The sequence below is a fragment of the Plectropomus leopardus genome, chromosome 19, assembly GCF_008729295.1.
Source record: "Plectropomus leopardus isolate mb chromosome 19, YSFRI_Pleo_2.0, whole genome shotgun sequence".
Classification (NCBI taxonomy): domain Eukaryota; kingdom Metazoa; phylum Chordata; class Actinopteri; order Perciformes; family Serranidae; genus Plectropomus; species Plectropomus leopardus.
This window is the reverse complement of record NC_056481.1, coordinates 4047975-4064760: the sequence shown is the minus strand read 5'-3', so window position 1 is coordinate 4064760 and position 16786 is coordinate 4047975. Positions and strand designations below refer to the sequence as shown.

The 16786-nt window shown below is 39.7% G+C and overlaps 2 protein-coding genes across 4 annotated transcripts; one reads left to right on the top strand and one right to left on the bottom strand.

Annotated features, from left to right (window-relative positions):
* Window positions 1–210: 210 nt before the first annotated feature.
* psmd11b (proteasome 26S subunit, non-ATPase 11b) lies at window positions 211–10387 on the bottom strand. Of its 2 annotated transcripts, none has more exons than XM_042508232.1 (13): window positions 10289–10387; window positions 8522–8623; window positions 8190–8386; window positions 5370–5427; window positions 4750–4944; window positions 2880–3024; window positions 2533–2593; window positions 2051–2113; window positions 1521–1646; window positions 1099–1134; window positions 939–990; window positions 605–747; window positions 211–516 (listed from the first exon to the last, which is right to left on the bottom strand). In XM_042508232.1, the coding sequence occupies exons 1-12, from the start codon at window positions 10377–10379 to the stop codon at window positions 605–607; spliced, it is 1269 nt and encodes a 422-aa protein (XP_042364166.1). In that variant the 5' UTR covers window positions 10380–10387; the 3' UTR covers window positions 211–516. The 2 variants fall into 2 exon arrangements, with proteins under 2 accessions (XP_042364166.1, XP_042364167.1); XM_042508233.1 differs by having other exon boundaries at window positions 211–511.
* A 1130-nt stretch (window positions 10388–11517) lies between these two features.
* Window positions 11518–15744, top strand: cdk5r1b (cyclin-dependent kinase 5, regulatory subunit 1b (p35)). Of its 2 annotated transcripts, none has more exons than XM_042508657.1 (2): window positions 11518–11877; window positions 13588–15744. In XM_042508657.1, the coding sequence occupies exon 2, from the start codon at window positions 13802–13804 to the stop codon at window positions 14708–14710; it is 909 nt and encodes a 302-aa protein (XP_042364591.1). In that variant the 5' UTR covers window positions 11518–11877; window positions 13588–13801; the 3' UTR covers window positions 14711–15744. The 2 variants fall into 2 exon arrangements, with proteins under 2 accessions (XP_042364591.1, XP_042364589.1); XM_042508655.1 differs by having other exon boundaries at window positions 13585–15744.
* Window positions 15745–16786: the final 1042 nt, after the last annotated feature.

Here is a 16786-nt window from a genome sequence, read left to right as displayed (position 1 = left end):
ACCAAAATTCAGTATCCCAAGGATTACCCAACCTTCCAAAAACTGAACAGTGTGCTTCTGAAAGATATGGACAAGGAGGAGGAGGAGAAAGCCTCGATTCTGCGGTTTGTAGCAGAGTCCGAGGCCGCAGAGGTCAAAGTTGCACCTTTGAGGTTGCAGTGGAGTCAGCTTGGTGAGCCAGACCTTATAGCAGATATAAACATATATGTATTCTTAAACCTTTTCATCTTTTTATTGTGGTTGTACAATATTCCCTGATGGCCTGATTTGGCCGCTGAGTGTTATACAGAATCCTGAAGAGATATCAAAATTAAAGGAGGAAAAAAAAACAAAAAAACAAAGGAGAGAAGTGATGAAATTGTCCATTGAGGGAGACGAGGGGGAGTTTGATGGGGGAATCCTGTTTGTTGCAGTTTGTGGGACTGTTGGTCGCTCTCCCTTGTCCCCTTCTTAAAATGTTATACACGCTGGTCAAACACACACAGTTCCTCCATCGCACTGCCGTGGCAAACTGCTCTGAGGAAGCAAAAGAAAATACATTTAATCAAGACTAAAGACAGCACAAAAAAAACACGTTTTTCCTCCAACTGAATATTTTAACTACCTATGTCAGCTTCTTGGCTTTGTTGTAAAGTGAATCCACGACTTTGCTCATGTTCTGAATTGTTTCCAAGGCTGCTTCGTATGTTTTGTCCACTGGGGGCTCCTCGAATATGATCAAGACACCTTCACCTTGGTCAAGGATTCCTGCACAAAAATATGTGACACAATATATTACAGTGCACTGAAGACTCCTGCTGTTTATGAGCCATGGGAAACAGGAAATATTTGGAGAAAAAAATAATAATTTCTGAGATCAGAGTCAAAAATTAACAGGAGAATCCTTAAAAAAAAATCACACATTAATTTGTTTGTAAGGCACAGACAACTCCTTTTACCGTGAAACTTTTTGTCCAGAATCATCTGTGATAATTTCCTCTCAACATCTCCCTGTAAAGTAAAACAGAAAACAATGAATAACAAAACACACATTTTCAAAGGTATGATCGATCATTTTAAACACTCAGGAAAAATGTGAAAAACTTGAAGTATACGTACCTTTGACAGTTTGATTAGACCTGATATGTGTTCTATCTGAAAACAGAAGGAGAGGCCAATGAAATAATCAGTTAATTGGTTAAAATGATGAAGACAAAGTGGATTATATTCATGTCAACCTCGACTATGTAAAGAAAACTCCAGTATTTGCTCTTGAGAAAGACGAATGAAAATAAACCATTTATGCAAAAATATAATGCACAAAAGAATACATGATTACAGAAAGATCTAACAGCACATAAGAAACTACTGTTAGGAAAGTGGAATCGCATTTAGTGCAGAAAATCTATCAAAATCATGGTTTTACTCAGGTAACAGTAACATTAGGTTGCTGAGGTTTAAGAAAATTAAGAAAATGTGAACATTTAGGACGTGTATTATTCTATAGTAACAAGTCTCCTTTGAGCCAAGCTCGTCCTCACCTGTACTCTGGAAAAGGGTTCAATGACCCTGATGAGGTTTTGTTCCAGCAGGTTGTCGTACAGCTTGGCCAGGTGAGTGTTGATGATGGGATCGTCCCTCAGTTCTGCTCTGTACTCTGTTAGGGCCTGGAGGATGCACAACTTTGACTTTAAAAACTCAAACAAGGAGGCAATTTGCGTGAAATCATACCACTAAATCTTCATGAAAATGCTTGTTATACTGAGATAAACACTTGGAACAAGGGTTTGGCCTTTATATATCATCAGCAAGCATCAAGCTAAGGCCATGTTTAGACAAGAACGGCTAGAAACGGAAAAGTTTTTACTTTGCGTTTAAAAAAGAAATCCGTGTTCATATGATAACATTTTGAAAACACTCCTGCAGGGAGCTAAAGTTCATTTCTATGTGCTGCACATGCTTGCAAGAGATGCAAAAGCAGAAGAGAAAGTAAGACCCAAAGGGCTCAAGAGAGACTCATCTGCATGAAAATCCATTAGCACAGATTTGAGAGGATTTAAAGGATTCTTACCTTTTCAAAGTCTGCTAATGATCTGTTCTTGCAGGCTTGGGCGACACATTTCAGTGCATCTGTCTGGATGGAGAACAACAAAAAAAAGAAATGTCATTCCACAGAAACCAGCTTAATACCTGCACAAAAATAAAGATACCTCATAAGTACAGCAAAGCTAATTTTCTTTTGGAAATATTAAAACAAAAAACAGAGGTAAGAACAAAAAAAATGTTGTTTACATCACAAGATGCAACAAAAATATAATATTTTTGAAGGTGAGAATACGTTAAAAAAAAGTATTCGTGAGGTGAATCAGAGAAAAAAGCTTGTATCACATTTAGTTAAAATAGTACACATAATATTACAAGATTTACCCTTAATCCTATTTTTTTGTGTGAAACCAGCAATATTCATGAAAACCATCTGATGTCTGCCAAAAGATAAAACAGTTGACATCACTGCTTTGCCCTAATATAAGCAGAAAAATGATCGGTACTTGCCTGTCTGCCGGCATATCGCAGACCCAGTTTACCGCTGATCAGGGCTTGAACCTCCTCTGGTCTGTAATGTGGAAATAACAGAAAAACTCATGTGAGTAATATAACACCATGTGGATGTAACGTAAGTTGAAGAGAAAGTTTGCCAATTATTAAACCAGCTCTGAGTCAACAATGCTCGGCTTCCCCTTTTGTGTCAGCCGAGTGATATGAAACGTGTCGCTTGGCAAACTTTTGCAGGCAGCACAGTGCAAAACATGGTTCACCTGCAAAGACTTCAATGACACAGAGCTGGCTGAAAATCCTGTTTCCCTTTAAGCAGTGGACGCTGAGTTTTAAGCACTACTCACAAGTTGAGGACGATTTTGCACAGGAGCATGTATTTGAGGGCTGTGATGGCTCTGGGGCTGTCGATGGAGTCGTAGCCCTCGAAGGCCTCAAAGAAGTAGGAGTAGGCCGTCTTCCAGTCCTTCTCCTCTGCTGCGTGGATGATCCCTGCGACAGAGACGACACAACGTGATCGTTACAAACTACTTCAGCCACCGTGAAATGAGAAACACCGCCAGAACACCGGAGAGACTTGATGGGCTGAAGATAAATGTCACTGTTGCGTGAAATGTTGAAATCTTTGTGTGCTGGCTTTCACTTGGCATCACCCAACAAGGACCATTTAATCAAAATGCTGGAATTCCATTACAATTAGCCATGAGCCGTGTTTCTTTTTTTCCAGTTCACAGAGTTGTAAAGTCATGAATAACCACCATCGTGCCTCGCAGCGCTTCCACATTCACACAAGGAAACACAAACTGTGTGACTTTGAGATGGTTATCAGCATAAAAATGAGCTGAGTCACTGAAAAGCACACCAAATATTTTAACTGTTGGGGAGAATAGCTGCTTCATGGACAGTTTTGTGTCATATTAATAATAATAATACATTAGCTCATTTTTTAACCACCACCATTAATTGTATTGTAATTAAAATTAGATGAAAAAAAAAAAATCAAACACCAGTTTATAGTAACATTCACACTTTAAAAAAAAACAATAAAAAAAGGGAGATTGAAAAGCATTATTAAGTAGAGCTGAAACAATCTATTCATTTTCAACTATAATTGATTATTAATTTATGTAATTTTTACAGCGAGCATGCAAATCTTAATTCAACTAGCACATCTCATTCAAAGTGGAAATACAATCTGTTTGCAGGTGCAAGAAAAAGACAGCAACCAACCATAAACGTGAATCAAAACCATGAAAACTAATAAAATCTCATAAAAATATATTAAGATGAAAAATAAGCAATTGAAATTGAATCAGAGTTGATCAAAATTATTCAAAATAAATCATGTTATAGTAAAAGTGGCCCATTAAAAGGGAATATTATAAACAGGAAATAAAAAAATAACTAAAAACTGAATAACAATAAATACAAAAAACAAACACAACTGACAAAATAAGATTAAATAATAGATAATCCAATAAAGTACAAGCACAACTGAGGAAATACAAGGAAACAGAATTTCAGCTTTTTGAATGTGACTATTTTCTGTCCTCTTTACTCCTCAGTGAAAAATAAACTAAATATCTTTGGTTTAAGGACAAAACAAGACATTTGAGGTTGTCATCCTGGACTTTGGGAAACAAACTTGACTGGCGCCTCCCAGTGGTAGTGTCAAAAATAGGTAGACAAAAGGGATTGACTCATCTTTCTACAACAACTGGTGCTATCAGAGGAATCCAAAAGCTGCTGCATTCAAATTAAAACCCCAAACATAGACATCCTACATTTTGGGCATTCTGGCAAAGCAAGTGAAGAACTATCTTGAGGCACACACAAAGCTATTTAAAGTAGACTTCATAAAAGATAAAATGTTCTTTGGGGACATTTAATGGAATTGGGCTGTTGTTAATTTTATAGGTTAAATCTGGTTTTACTGCAAGGACAAAACAAAATGAAAAAGGCCTAAAAATTTGTATTAACAAATGCATTTTGTAGTTTGTTTTATCCTGCCAAAGTGCCAGATGGTGAAGTTGTTAAACAGCACTAAAATCAATCCAATCTGGATTATGATTTTAACAATACAAATCATACTGTGACTACTAAATTCTCAGTTTTCCTGACATGATAAACCGCACCAATCTGTTACCCCACACGCAGAAACAGCACCACTTTAGCACCGGTGATCTCCGATAGTGAAAATAGTGAACACACACTGACCTGACTGCATGTCCAGAGCTGCCTGGAGCTTTGGAGGACAGTAAATGGCGTTGGCGGTTGTCCTGGCTGAGGTGAGGGCTGCGCGGGCCTTGGGCAGGTTACTAAGAGCGTGGTACGTCTTACTTTCAAGCAGCTGAACCTCCACCAGAAGAGCTTTGTCATCCATCTTTTTCAGCTCCTGGAGCAACTGGGAGCCTGAGGGAAAGAGACAGAATCGGAGTTAATGTCATGCACATTAACTGTTGCAATAACTTTGTACAAAACTCAGTAAACAGCTCGGAGGTACATGTAATATTCCAGTCCTGATGTGTGCTGTTCTTTCTCTTCTTGTTATAATTAAAATCATGTTTAAATTCTGTGGAAACTCCTTTGTTTATAAGCTAATTAAGTCAATTTGGCACACACATTTGTTTAAACAAGAAGCAACTTGTTAGAGTTAACTGAATAAGATTGTGATAGTAAAAGATATCTTTTTTAAGTTTTTGTGGTCTTTGGTAGATCAGAAATCATCTTTGTGGTGTGCCACACAGCCATTCCTGCCTCTCTGTAAAGTCCCCGAGGCTGGAGAAGGATGCTACCATTTACCACAAGATAAAAATGTTTTGTCTCTAAACACTCACCAAGCGCCAAGGCCTCCTGGTATCTTTTGGTGTCAAAATAGAGCGAGATCAGCCGTGCCTGAAACAAGACAGAGTGCCGTTAGACAGGCAGAGAGCAGCTGTGCCGATCTATCGCCTTGTACAAAAACTGCAACATGTATCATGGACAAAAACTACCAGGATATCAGATACTTCATAACAAAATCAAAATGCAAGAAGCTTAGCTTTAACCTTTTCAGCAGAGGGAAGCCCCAGCATGAGTCTCCGTTTCTGGATTTTTCACATTTGCTAAACGAATTCCTTAGCATTTCAATGAACTGTATTAAACTGTACATTTCAACACTTCCATTTCTACAGAAGATTTTCAAGGCCTAGCAAGTAAGCCTTTTATCCTTTCCATTTTGTACTCATACATCCATATTTTTCTTCTGAAAAAAATTTGGCATCACTGCTGTCAAAATGATGCTGGCTTTATGTTGCAAACATCCTCATGCTGTTGTTTTTTTTGTGCTTTGCTTGCATATATCTGAAGCAAAAGTACAGTAAAAAAGACAAAACTGTTCCAAAACATGACATGTGAAATTTGTGGAACATTTTAAAAAAAGATTTAGGTGCAATCATACTAATCTTATCATTAAACTCTGACAATTTGAGGCCCTTCGGTACATTATTCCAGGAAGAAGTTTATTACATGTTATTATAAGTGAACATGTACAAAAATCATTAATCTCATACAAACAGAAGTACTGTATCAGATTTAGCTACTTCCTAATTTCTATCTTCAGTCACTGGGCAGGTAAAAAACAAATTAAAAATAACTGCTGTTTTGTTTTAATCTTGCTCTTCACACACAAAAAGAGACTTTTGGCTCACATGATGGAATAAACATGTTTTCGCTAGTCTCATAGCCCTTCATAATGTCGGTCATTATGAAGAAATCCATGGCAAACACTGACGGTAGGATGTTGAAATGCCACTTACGCACTTCTTGGAAGAACGTGCTAAATTACAGACAGTTCCTACATTCCCAAGAATCACTTCTTACAGAAATTGCCAAATAGAGGAGTTAAACAAACTGCTGTCAAAGGTGAAACTTAACACTGACGCGTTTCATTTTGCTTGAAATGTGGCGTTCAGAAGCCGCATTACAATATCGCCTGTTGAGACAACTGCTGCGGGAAAAACATGTTTGTTAAAAGGATACTTTACTAATTCAACCAGCTTTGTATCAAAACAACTTGGATATCATGTGTAGATGATCTGTGATAAACTTTCCTCCTGTTGCTTGAGCTACAATCTGTACTTCCGCATTTTTGTATTTCCCACCACTCATGCCATGGCCACAAAAAGCATAGAAGCCGATCAAGTGACAGACCCGCCAATCTCTCTCTCAACCTTGGACCGAAATCTGATAATAGGGTAAATCTAGGCTGTGCTGTTGAATATCAATCAAGATTATATTACTGGACTGCCTATTTCTCTCCTAACATGTTCTTTTTCAGAAACATATGTCATATTTTGCTGTAATAATGAGTTTGTGAACAGGAAGTGGGCACCATACTGCTTCCTCGCCTTTAATTGTACAGGAAAGGTCAAGCATGAAGGGGAGAGGGGGGGGGGGGGCATGCAGCAAAGGGCCGAGGCTGGAATCGAACCCGCGGCCTACAGACAACCTAGCTTAATGTGAGTATCATTTTTATATCGGTGAAATACTTCTTTACATTAAAACTTGAAAAAAAAAGGCATTTGTTTTTAGAGATCTCACCTCACAGCTGTTCCCTAAAACATGAGTACTTCTCTCTCTCTGGCTGAGCTCATGGTACACACTCAGTGCTATTAACAAAAGGTTCATCTTCTTACTCCTATCGCATTACCCAGAACTTGCGTCCTAAGGGCAAACCACTGACTGTCTGGAGAGCGTCCCTCTTCTCAGCTTTCATTGGTACATGCCACAGTTTCATTACTTCTTGTACACTTTAAATGCAGTACTAATACAAAATCTTTTTGATCCTGTATTTTGTATTTCAGCCAAAAAGCTCCAGATACTCCTGGCTGTGAGTGTGAACCTGCTGGCAGTCATTTGGCCACGAAGCCCATTTTGGCTGCTACAGCAGGGTGATGTCATCATCAACGACAGTGTGTAGTAGCTGTACAAGCATCCCTCCTTAGGCAAATTTTTACAACTTTGCTTCATCATTTTTACCAAGTTTCCAGTCTTCATTTGGTTGTGAACTAAAGTAATACCTACAAACAACCAAATGCTCCACCTTAATCTGTTTTAAATCACATTGTCTCCCACTCTATGAGTCAGGGCATGTTAAATTTGATTCCTCCCACAGCTGCTATTAATGTTTGGGAATATCTCTTTTGTTTTCACTATTATTAGTCATGAGGGATGTTGTGCGTCAGCGCTAACTGGGGCTGGATAAGTGGATGAATACATCAACTGTTGGGCGATACACTGTGTCCTTTTTTTCTGCCTTGTCAGCAATCAAGGTGTTAAACTTAATGCAAATAATAAACCTCAAAGAGTATAATTTGTCATCTACAATGTCACCAAACTCAGCAGCAAGCTCCTCATTTGCAGTTCCCCACTGGGGAAAGATATCACAAGGGTTTATGTTCCATTTGAAGGTTTTATATTTCAGTGATATTCAGCTGTATTCTGCAGGTTTCTCGTATGTTATAAATGATATATTCCTAGTTTAAGGGGTGGAAAAAACAGTCAGATTCTAGCACTGAAGCATTCTGATACTGCAGCGTTTTTCAGAGAACTCGTCAATGGATTAAGTTTCATGTGACATTTGATAGCACCAACAAGTTTGTCATCGACCGCCTTACCTCCAGAGCCTGTCGTAGGAAGGTCCTCTTCTCGGCCTTGGCCCACTCAATGCACTCAAGACACAGCTCAACCTCCTGCCCTGTTGCTGCCTCCATGTCAAGGAAAAGGTCCAGCAGAGAGCGGACCAGTCGGGCCGCCTTGGCCTTGCTGATAGAAATCAGAAAAGGCCTCACAAATTTCAGCAGACCCCCTAGTTCTGGAGACAACCACAAAGAGGAAAAAGGCAAATATAACACAAAGTAGTGACGTAATATCAAATCATTTCCTTTCGTTTTTTTGTAGTCGTAAACTAAAAACGAGCACAGAATGAACATCAACGTTTCACAATTACCTGCAGCCTGTCCTGTCTTGGCCAGGAGTGTCCCCAGCTCCAGGATGCTCTGTTCTTTAACCCTGACAGCTTCCTCATCATTCTCTTGGACATCTCTCCTCACTGTTAAAGAAAAGCAACAAGTTGATGCAATTTGTAAAGTTTAAAACAGTCTGGGTGCCAAAAAGGACAGTATATAAGCTTTGTAAACCAGTATTTCATTTAGTCTTGTTTTATGGTTTTAGATGTCATTTCATCTGTTTGATTTGCATCCTCTCAATATTTCTAAATCTAAAGTGTACATATCAACCTGACAAGTATGGATACAATTAACTGCTAAGTTTTATCATGATACAATATTATATGAATTTTATAGGGTGACGACACAATATGTGACGTCTACCAACATAAAATTTAGATTCAGTTAGATTAAATTCAATTCGGGGGCCTTGGATCAAAATAAGACATATACAGAAAATACCCTGAATGTCTTTTTCCTGGCTGCTTATCACTGTCTACCTGGCACTGTTTGAAGTTTAGGATGGCGGTGCCCTTGGACAGAGTTCCAAAATAATGGCATATTTTAACATTATTGATGTTTTCGCTTTGATTCATAAATATTGGATTGTTGATCAAGGAATATATAAATTGATATGTTTTGTGGTATTGTTACATCCCTGCAAATTGTGTTAAATGTAGATTACACTGCTCTGGGGCACAATGTTTTTCCTTAAAACAGCTTTCTATGTTGACCCACAATCCCAAAAGCAAAATATATTGCACCTATTAAGGAACTGAGAAGCAGCACATTTTAAGTGGAATCAAAGAAAATTTGGCTTTTTGTTTCATAATAACTTACATGATACCAAAAACATTTGTGTATTAAATCGCAACTTAATGTGTCACAACGGTTTACGTCTTAAAATAACTTTTTATGTCCACCAACAATCCAAAACCCAAATATATTAAAGTTTTAAAGCTGTAGAGCAGAGAGAAGCAGTAAATCATCACATGAAAGATAAAATCAGAGCTGGTTTGACTTTTTGCTTTATCAGTGATTATCATAATTTTACTGCTTTTCTGTCAAAGTGCTAATCCGTTTATTTAGCCTTAAATTGAGAAGAAAATCAATGTTTTATCAGGACATTTAAACTAAAGAGGAACAAAACAGTGTAGCTTGACAGCTAGTCGGCTGTAGTGACAAGGCAATTTGAGGACATGCCTATGGGAAATTTAAGACCTGTTTACAGTATATCGTAATGAAATATCCCTTTGCTCTCTGTTTGATTTCAATAAACACACATCTTAGGTCAGAAAATAACACATGTCCGATTAATAACAGAATCAGTTGTAGTTTCGTGTCAATCTGTCAGATAGCTGCCTTTCAGTGTGTTGATGAAATTGGTTAAAGCCTTTTGACAACAAGCTAAAGACGTTAGCCACAACAGCAATCGCGCTAGCATGACAGTCACAGTACAGCTAATGATAGTTAGCTTAGAAACTGTGGACACCGACAAAAACAACACGACACGATTACACGGTTAAAAATGTGACATTTCCGATAACTACTGACATATTTCACGCCCGGGCCTAACGTTAGCACGGCAGCTAACGCGCTAACTAGCAGTTACCGTTACCCACCGTTCAGCAGTGAGTCAGCACCGCACACCACCGGCTCCTGCCGCTAGCTAGCACGCTAACCTCACCGGCTAACACTCACCGAGAAAACCCACATCACGGCGGCCAGGTGTGAAGTGACCGTCTTTAAAACCTCGGACGAACACTTACCTATTGAATGGAGAATGTCGATTGAGGCGTTGCGGTCCGTGCTAATGAGAGACTGGGCTCTCTGAAATTCAACCACTGCTGCAGCCGCCATCTTCCTTATTCAAATGCTGCTTGAATGAAAACTACGTGCGCGGACTACGTTACTTTGCGTACGTGACGTCAGCGCGTGACTCGGTATTTAAAGGGCGCACATGGGAAATGTAGTCTTATGAAAAAAAAGGTCGTAAACATGTAACAGATGCCCATTTACCCATGCCTTTCTCTTTCTCTCTTTATTACAAAAGTAACAAATTAAGAGAAAAGCAAGAAAACTAAAACAAAAACAATTTCACCCTAAAGATCAAGGCTAAGCTCCATATAAATACATGTAATGTTTTATTTATTTTTGTTTATTTCATTTTTTTAGATTTATTTATTTTTGCCTGCATTGTTTCAGAGATCAGTCTTTTCAACCAGGCTTTTTTTTTTTTTTTTTTTTTTTCTTTTCCTAGTGCTTATTTCACTTTATTTTATTATTTCTTTTTCATTTTCTATAGACTTTCATTTATTGGTGTTTTTTTTTTCATTTTATTGTTTATTGTTTAGGTCTTGCAAAACGCTATTTGTTGTTTATTTAATTCCTTTTTTTTTTTGTAACTATGTGTTGTCGAAATATTGTTATGAAAAACATTTTGGGCTGGGTGTTTGTAGTGACTCTCAATTAAAACACAAATGCAACCAACTAACATTTGAAAGATAAAAGAAAAACACAGATTGTTCAAAAAGAATATATTGTCATGCATTTATAGCTTTGTGCCAGTGGTCTTTAAGGGGAAATTCATCATATTAATGGATGACTGGCTGACATCCAACACTGAATAAAGCAGCAGTATCTGCTCAAATGGCAAAATGATGCATTGGTCTGACCATATCTCATAATGGAGTACCACAGAGACAGGCAAGCCCCCACTAGAGGACTGTATAGGAACATATGGACTACATGAGATTACTATAAAAGCTTGCACAGAGATTAACGAGATACAAATATTTCATATTCAATGCATTGTAGAGATAGAACTTCTCTATTAACCCACTACGTAAATGCTTATATGAATATTGTTGATTAGATTTGATTGGTGTTATAAGGAAAAACATCCTGCGGGTTCACCGGGTTCAGTTTGCACGAGCGCTTGCATGTACTGTATGTGCAGGGCTATAGGCGGAGTTGTTTCCCAGCAGAGACAGCACCGCGCACAGAGCGCAGAGCGGCGCCCCTCCACCGCCTTTGCGTCAACCATCCTCACACACACACAGCCAACTGACACAACACAACACCAGCCCTCGCAGCATCCGCATCTCGCGGCCAGGAGGACCAGGAGCACATCTTCATCCGAGCATCCATTCCACAACTGCCTACCATCGTCTGCGCACCGCCAACACCAGGCGCGCTCATCCAAGGCTTGCTTTTTTTCCGCTTCGGATCGGATTATTTTTCATTGTCGCATTTAATATTCTCGGAGATGGTTTTATGTTTTTAAGGCGTCTTGTGAGGAAAAACCAGGATCAAGCAGCGGAGCAGCATCCTTACAGCGCAATTATACCCTCACCTGGTGAGTTTCTTTTAATTTTGGATCATATTTGTACAAAAATTGAAGGATTGTATTTTGTAAAGATTTGTGCACACAATAAAACAGATAATGCGCATCTATATCTAATGAAATATATGACATTCAATTGAAATAAATGGGGATTTAAAGTTATAGACAGCAAAATGCACCGATATAGTGCGACATATTGACGAATAGGAGGAAAATATGATGATTTTCTTCATTAAAGCCGCTACCTATTATGGCCAGCATTTTTACTTGGACGCAGACGCTCAGCTTCAGCACCACGGAGAGCACCCGATGTACACAACCCCTCATCACACACCAAAAAACCACAAGACATGCCTTCATTTCATCCAACTGAAGTCACAGTAAAGGCTTTTTTTCGATAATTTATCCACAGTCGACAAATCAGATTGATAACATTGTGATGGAATGAAGCAGCTCTCGGATGCTGCGCAAGCGAGCAAAGTCGATCCATACTGTGCATACTGTAGGTGCTGCAGCGAAGATTAAAATATGTCGTGCAAAGACAAAAACACATCCTTCTGTGAGTGTAGTTTTAATGAAAGTAAATGTCATGACCTTGGATTTGTGCGTTAATGTGTAGAATCACGCATCAAACGCGACCTTCACTTGTTATTAAGGTGTTTACGTTTCTGTCTTCCATTTTAGTGAGAGGGGTGGCGCGTGGTTCGCTCTGACTCGTCGGCCATTGCCAATGAAATGTGGAGCTCTCATTATCAGTTTATCATATATGATGCATTTAAATCAAATGTGAAGAAGAATACCTTTGATTAGATACACAGTCACCCATATTATTATTTTTCTGCATGCTACAGGCTGCAATTTCACACTAAAAGGTTAATAATACAGGATGCAGCAGGAGGGATCTTACACTGTAAAATCTGACAAATTGATTCTACTTAAAAAAACCCGATTGCCTTGAAAAATGTATAACGATTGATCTTAATGTATGTTAACTTTATAGCTATTTGTTCGTTTTACTTAAAATGTACTTATATTTTCTTAATTTTGTGAAGTTGTTGCAACTTAAAAATGAAAAGTTTAATCAAATAAATCTTTTTGAGTTTAAGCAACTTTAGTAAACCAAGTCTGCTGTGTTATATATCTGTCTTCTGCTGGTTGCAAAGTCCTATTTGTATAGAAAAGATCTTCATCACTGGCTAAATCCTTTTTGTGATGATGAAGTTAAGTCAAAATAACTTGGTTTTCTGAGGTTGCTAACACTTAGAAAGAACAAGGGAATTCAGTTCTCATTTTTAAGTTGCTACAACCTCACAAAATTCAGTAAAGATAAGTAAATTCATCTAAATGTCAAGTAAACTTCACAATTGGATATGAAAATAAAAATAAAGATTAACAGTTATATTTACTTCTCTTTTTCAAGGCAATCCGTTTCTAAGATTATTTTAAGTAAGATCAACTCATCAGATTTTACAGTGCACTGTTTGAATTAATTGGCTATAGGCTGATCCATCGCATTACTTACTGAGTCAAATCAATACTGCTAATCAGCATGAGGTGCAGATAAACTGCTCATTACTGTGATATTATCTGATGTTACATGTAGAGATCTTATATAAGTAAATACATTTAGATCGCTGTTTGTAAATATGATGGATAATTTAAAAGTAATTGATGCTTCACCAGTTATTTTTTCTGATTATTGATCTCTTTTGCTTCCAGCAGAGGCCATCAGCTGAAATCCAACAGTCGAGGTGATCGTTATCCCCTCCGAGAGCTGCTCACAGGACAATACTCTCCCAGGCTTTAGATGCCCAGAGGCAGCCTGTAGCCCGGGACTCCCAGCTCCCAGAAGCACAGAGCCCCTCCGGATCTCCCCTGGCAGACCCTCCTCTGACCCAGTGCGGCCGAAGCCCCTGGACGCCTCCCTGCAGTCACCATGGGAACCGTGCTGTCTTTGTCACCTAGCTACCGAAAGGCGGCTCTCTTCGAGGATGGCCCGGCCACCGTGGGCCACTACACGGCTGTCCAGAACAGCAAGAACGCCAAAGACAAGAACCTGAAGCGCCACTCGCTCATCAACGTGCTCCCGTGGAAGCGGATTGTAGCGGTGTCAGCAAAGAAGAAAGGCTCCAAGAAGGTGCAGCCCAACGGCACCTACCAGAACAATGTCACCCACCTGAACAATGAGAACCTGAAGAAGTCGCAGTCATGCGCCAACCTGTCCACCTTCACCCAGGACCAGAGCACTCCGGCTCTCACCAAGACCTCCAACAACACAGCATCGTCCGTCAAGAAGGCACCTCTGACCAACTCCAATGTGGCCCCGGGGACCCCTAAGAGAGTGATCGTCCAGGCCTCCACTAGCGAGCTGCTGCGTTGCCTCGGGGAGTTTCTGTGCCGGCGTTGTTACCGGCTCAAACACCTGTCACCCACTGACCCAGTGCTGTGGCTGCGTAGCGTGGACCGCTCCCTGCTGCTGCAGGGCTGGCAGGACCAGGGCTTCATCACCCCTGCAAACGTGGTCTTCGTCTACATGCTGTGCCGCGACGTGGTCTCATCCGAGGTGGCCACGGAGCACGAGCTGCAGGCCGTGCTGCTCACCTGTCTCTACCTTTCTTACTCCTACATGGGCAACGAGATATCCTACCCTCTCAAGCCTTTCCTTGTGGAGAGCTCCAAGGAGACCTTCTGGGACCGCTGCCTGTCCATCATCAACCTGATGAGCGCAAAGATGCTCCAGATCAACTCCGACCCGCACTACTTCACTCAGGTGTTCGCAGACCTGAAGAACGAGAGCCAGAAGGAGGAGGAGAGGAGCCGCCTGCTCATCGGCCTGGACCGGTGAGGGGATGCTGGGGGGGAGCAGAGGGGAGGTGGGGCATACTCCAGTCTGGCATTTTGACAAGTTTGAAAGATATTTGTGATGCTATTTATTTATTTATTTATTATAGCCCAAACTGAAGTGGGACTAGGACAATTAGGAAGCATTTGTTTGTACTTTGCAAGACTGAATTTTCAACTCTGCAGTGATTTTCACACATTTAAAACGTTTGCATTGTGTTTGAGGGAGTTGCAATGGTCACCTAAAAAATTGGACTCTTTTTTGCCTCTCGAAGACAAAGCCAAATTCTATTTTCAAACAAGCAAAGGATGGATTTTCTGTCAACCCGAGAATGAAAGCTTTTTTTTCCAACCAAAAAAAAAAAAAAAATGCCAGACTTGGGTAAATCCTTTGCTACAGATATATATCTATATAAAAAACTGAAAATCTTAAAAAAAAATTCAGACAAAAAAAACAAAACAACAACAAACATTAGAAATGGAAGCGTACATCTACAGCAATGAATGTGGAGAGGACTGAGGCTGCGGCAGCCTAACCAGTGACCTTCTGACTGTTTGACGATGTGATGTGCACTGCCTACTGCAGGAGGGTGAGGGCCATCGCCTGACTGGCTGGGCATCACGGATGAACAAGCACCTCCGGCTGCAAAATCATGGCTCTTTGGAACGCCACGTCCCCCCTCTATTAATACGGATACCACTGGACATTTTGTTGCGTCGATGCATATCTGGAAGAACAGCAGGGGCCGTCTATACTGGATCCATATTTTGTGGCTCTACAACTGGACTTATGGGATGATTGAATGGACAATAAGCAAAAACTGCATTGTGGGACTTTTGGTGAGGAGGACAACAGCCAGAGGACGTATGGCCCGTGATGAATGGTCGTACTGTGTGTTCAGAAAGACCTACTTTATTTTCATCTAGGGAAAAAAATAAAACAAGTTAATGGATGTTTTACTCCCCAGAGGCTTACACCTGTGGAGGCTTATTTATTGCTTTTTCTGGAACAAGTTTTCTTTGATTTCTTTCTTTTTTTTTTACTTAGAAATGTAATGTTTTTGCACGTGTGCCATGCAATTTTTTTTCCGGGAGGGAAGGAACAACTATTACTTTTCTTCTTTTTACTTGATTTGTAAACCAACTGCATCTGCATTAGAGAATGCTGTGAACAAAGTGACACTAGTTTATTTAGCTCTGCTTGCTAAAATAGGCTATTTGTTTACCAGGGAAAATTCTTTTTGTACTTTTTGTCAATTTTTGGAATGATGTTTGATTTTGTGCTTATGATTCAGCGTAGAAAATGTTTAAAAAAAAACAGTGCCATATCTTTGATGAAAATCCCACAGGTCTGAGAACACTGAAATACTGTACTGTTTGTCCAGCTGTTGAATGATGGGATGGATTTTCATCTGTTAACTAACTACTTACTGACACCTAATTTATTGCCATTTACGTATTTATTTAGGCACATTTAATGTAAATGCGAGATGAGAGATGCTGAGAAGGGAAGGGACACGAGGAGGGGCTTCGCTGGTGTAGCAGGTGTGCTTATCTTTGGTGGGAATGAAGATTGATCTGGTTTATGCAAATGAATGTTGCGGGGATTTATCGATGAGTACCTAATTAAAAAGCCAATGTTAAATCTGACCAACACCAAAGTGACATCATCAAGGACACCTTGACAGAACACATCACTGACCTTATACTGAAAACGTCCAGTGTGTAGGATTTAGTGGCATCTGGTGGTGAATTATGTAGGCCAACGCTTTGATTCGTCCATTCTGGATCACTGTAGATACAATATTGTCTATCCTGGGCTACCGTAGATCCAACATTGTGAATGTCGTAGGGTTTATTGGCCTCTAGTGGAGAATTATGTTTGCCAACACTGATGAGCATCAAGCAGAGATTAGGCCAACACTTCAATGCGAATGGCCTTATTTAAAGTCAGTGTTTGTTTTGTCCATTCTGGGCTACTGTAGAAGTAACATGGCATAGTCCGTTGGATTTATTGGCCTCTAGTGGAGAATCAGGGTGGCCAAAGCTAGATAGTATGTAGCGAAGAATTATTCAGGCC

Excerpts from the sequence above, each read along its gene's own strand:
- psmd11b (XM_042508232.1), bottom strand. The coding sequence starts at position 10,379 with ATGGCGGCTGCAGCAGTGGTTGAATTTCAGAGAGCCCAGTCTCTCATT. Across the intron at positions 8,387-8,521 it reads CAAGACAGGACAGGCTGCAG|AACTAGGGGGTCTGCTGAAA; the intron begins GTAATTGTGAAA and ends GGTTGTCTCCAG. Across the intron at positions 748-938 it reads TCTGGACAAAAAGTTTCACG|GAATCCTTGACCAAGGTGAA; the intron begins GTAAAAGGAGTT and ends ATTTTTGTGCAG.
- cdk5r1b (XM_042508657.1), top strand. The coding sequence starts at position 13,802 with ATGGGAACCGTGCTGTCTTTGTCACCTAGCTACCGAAAGGCGGCTCTC.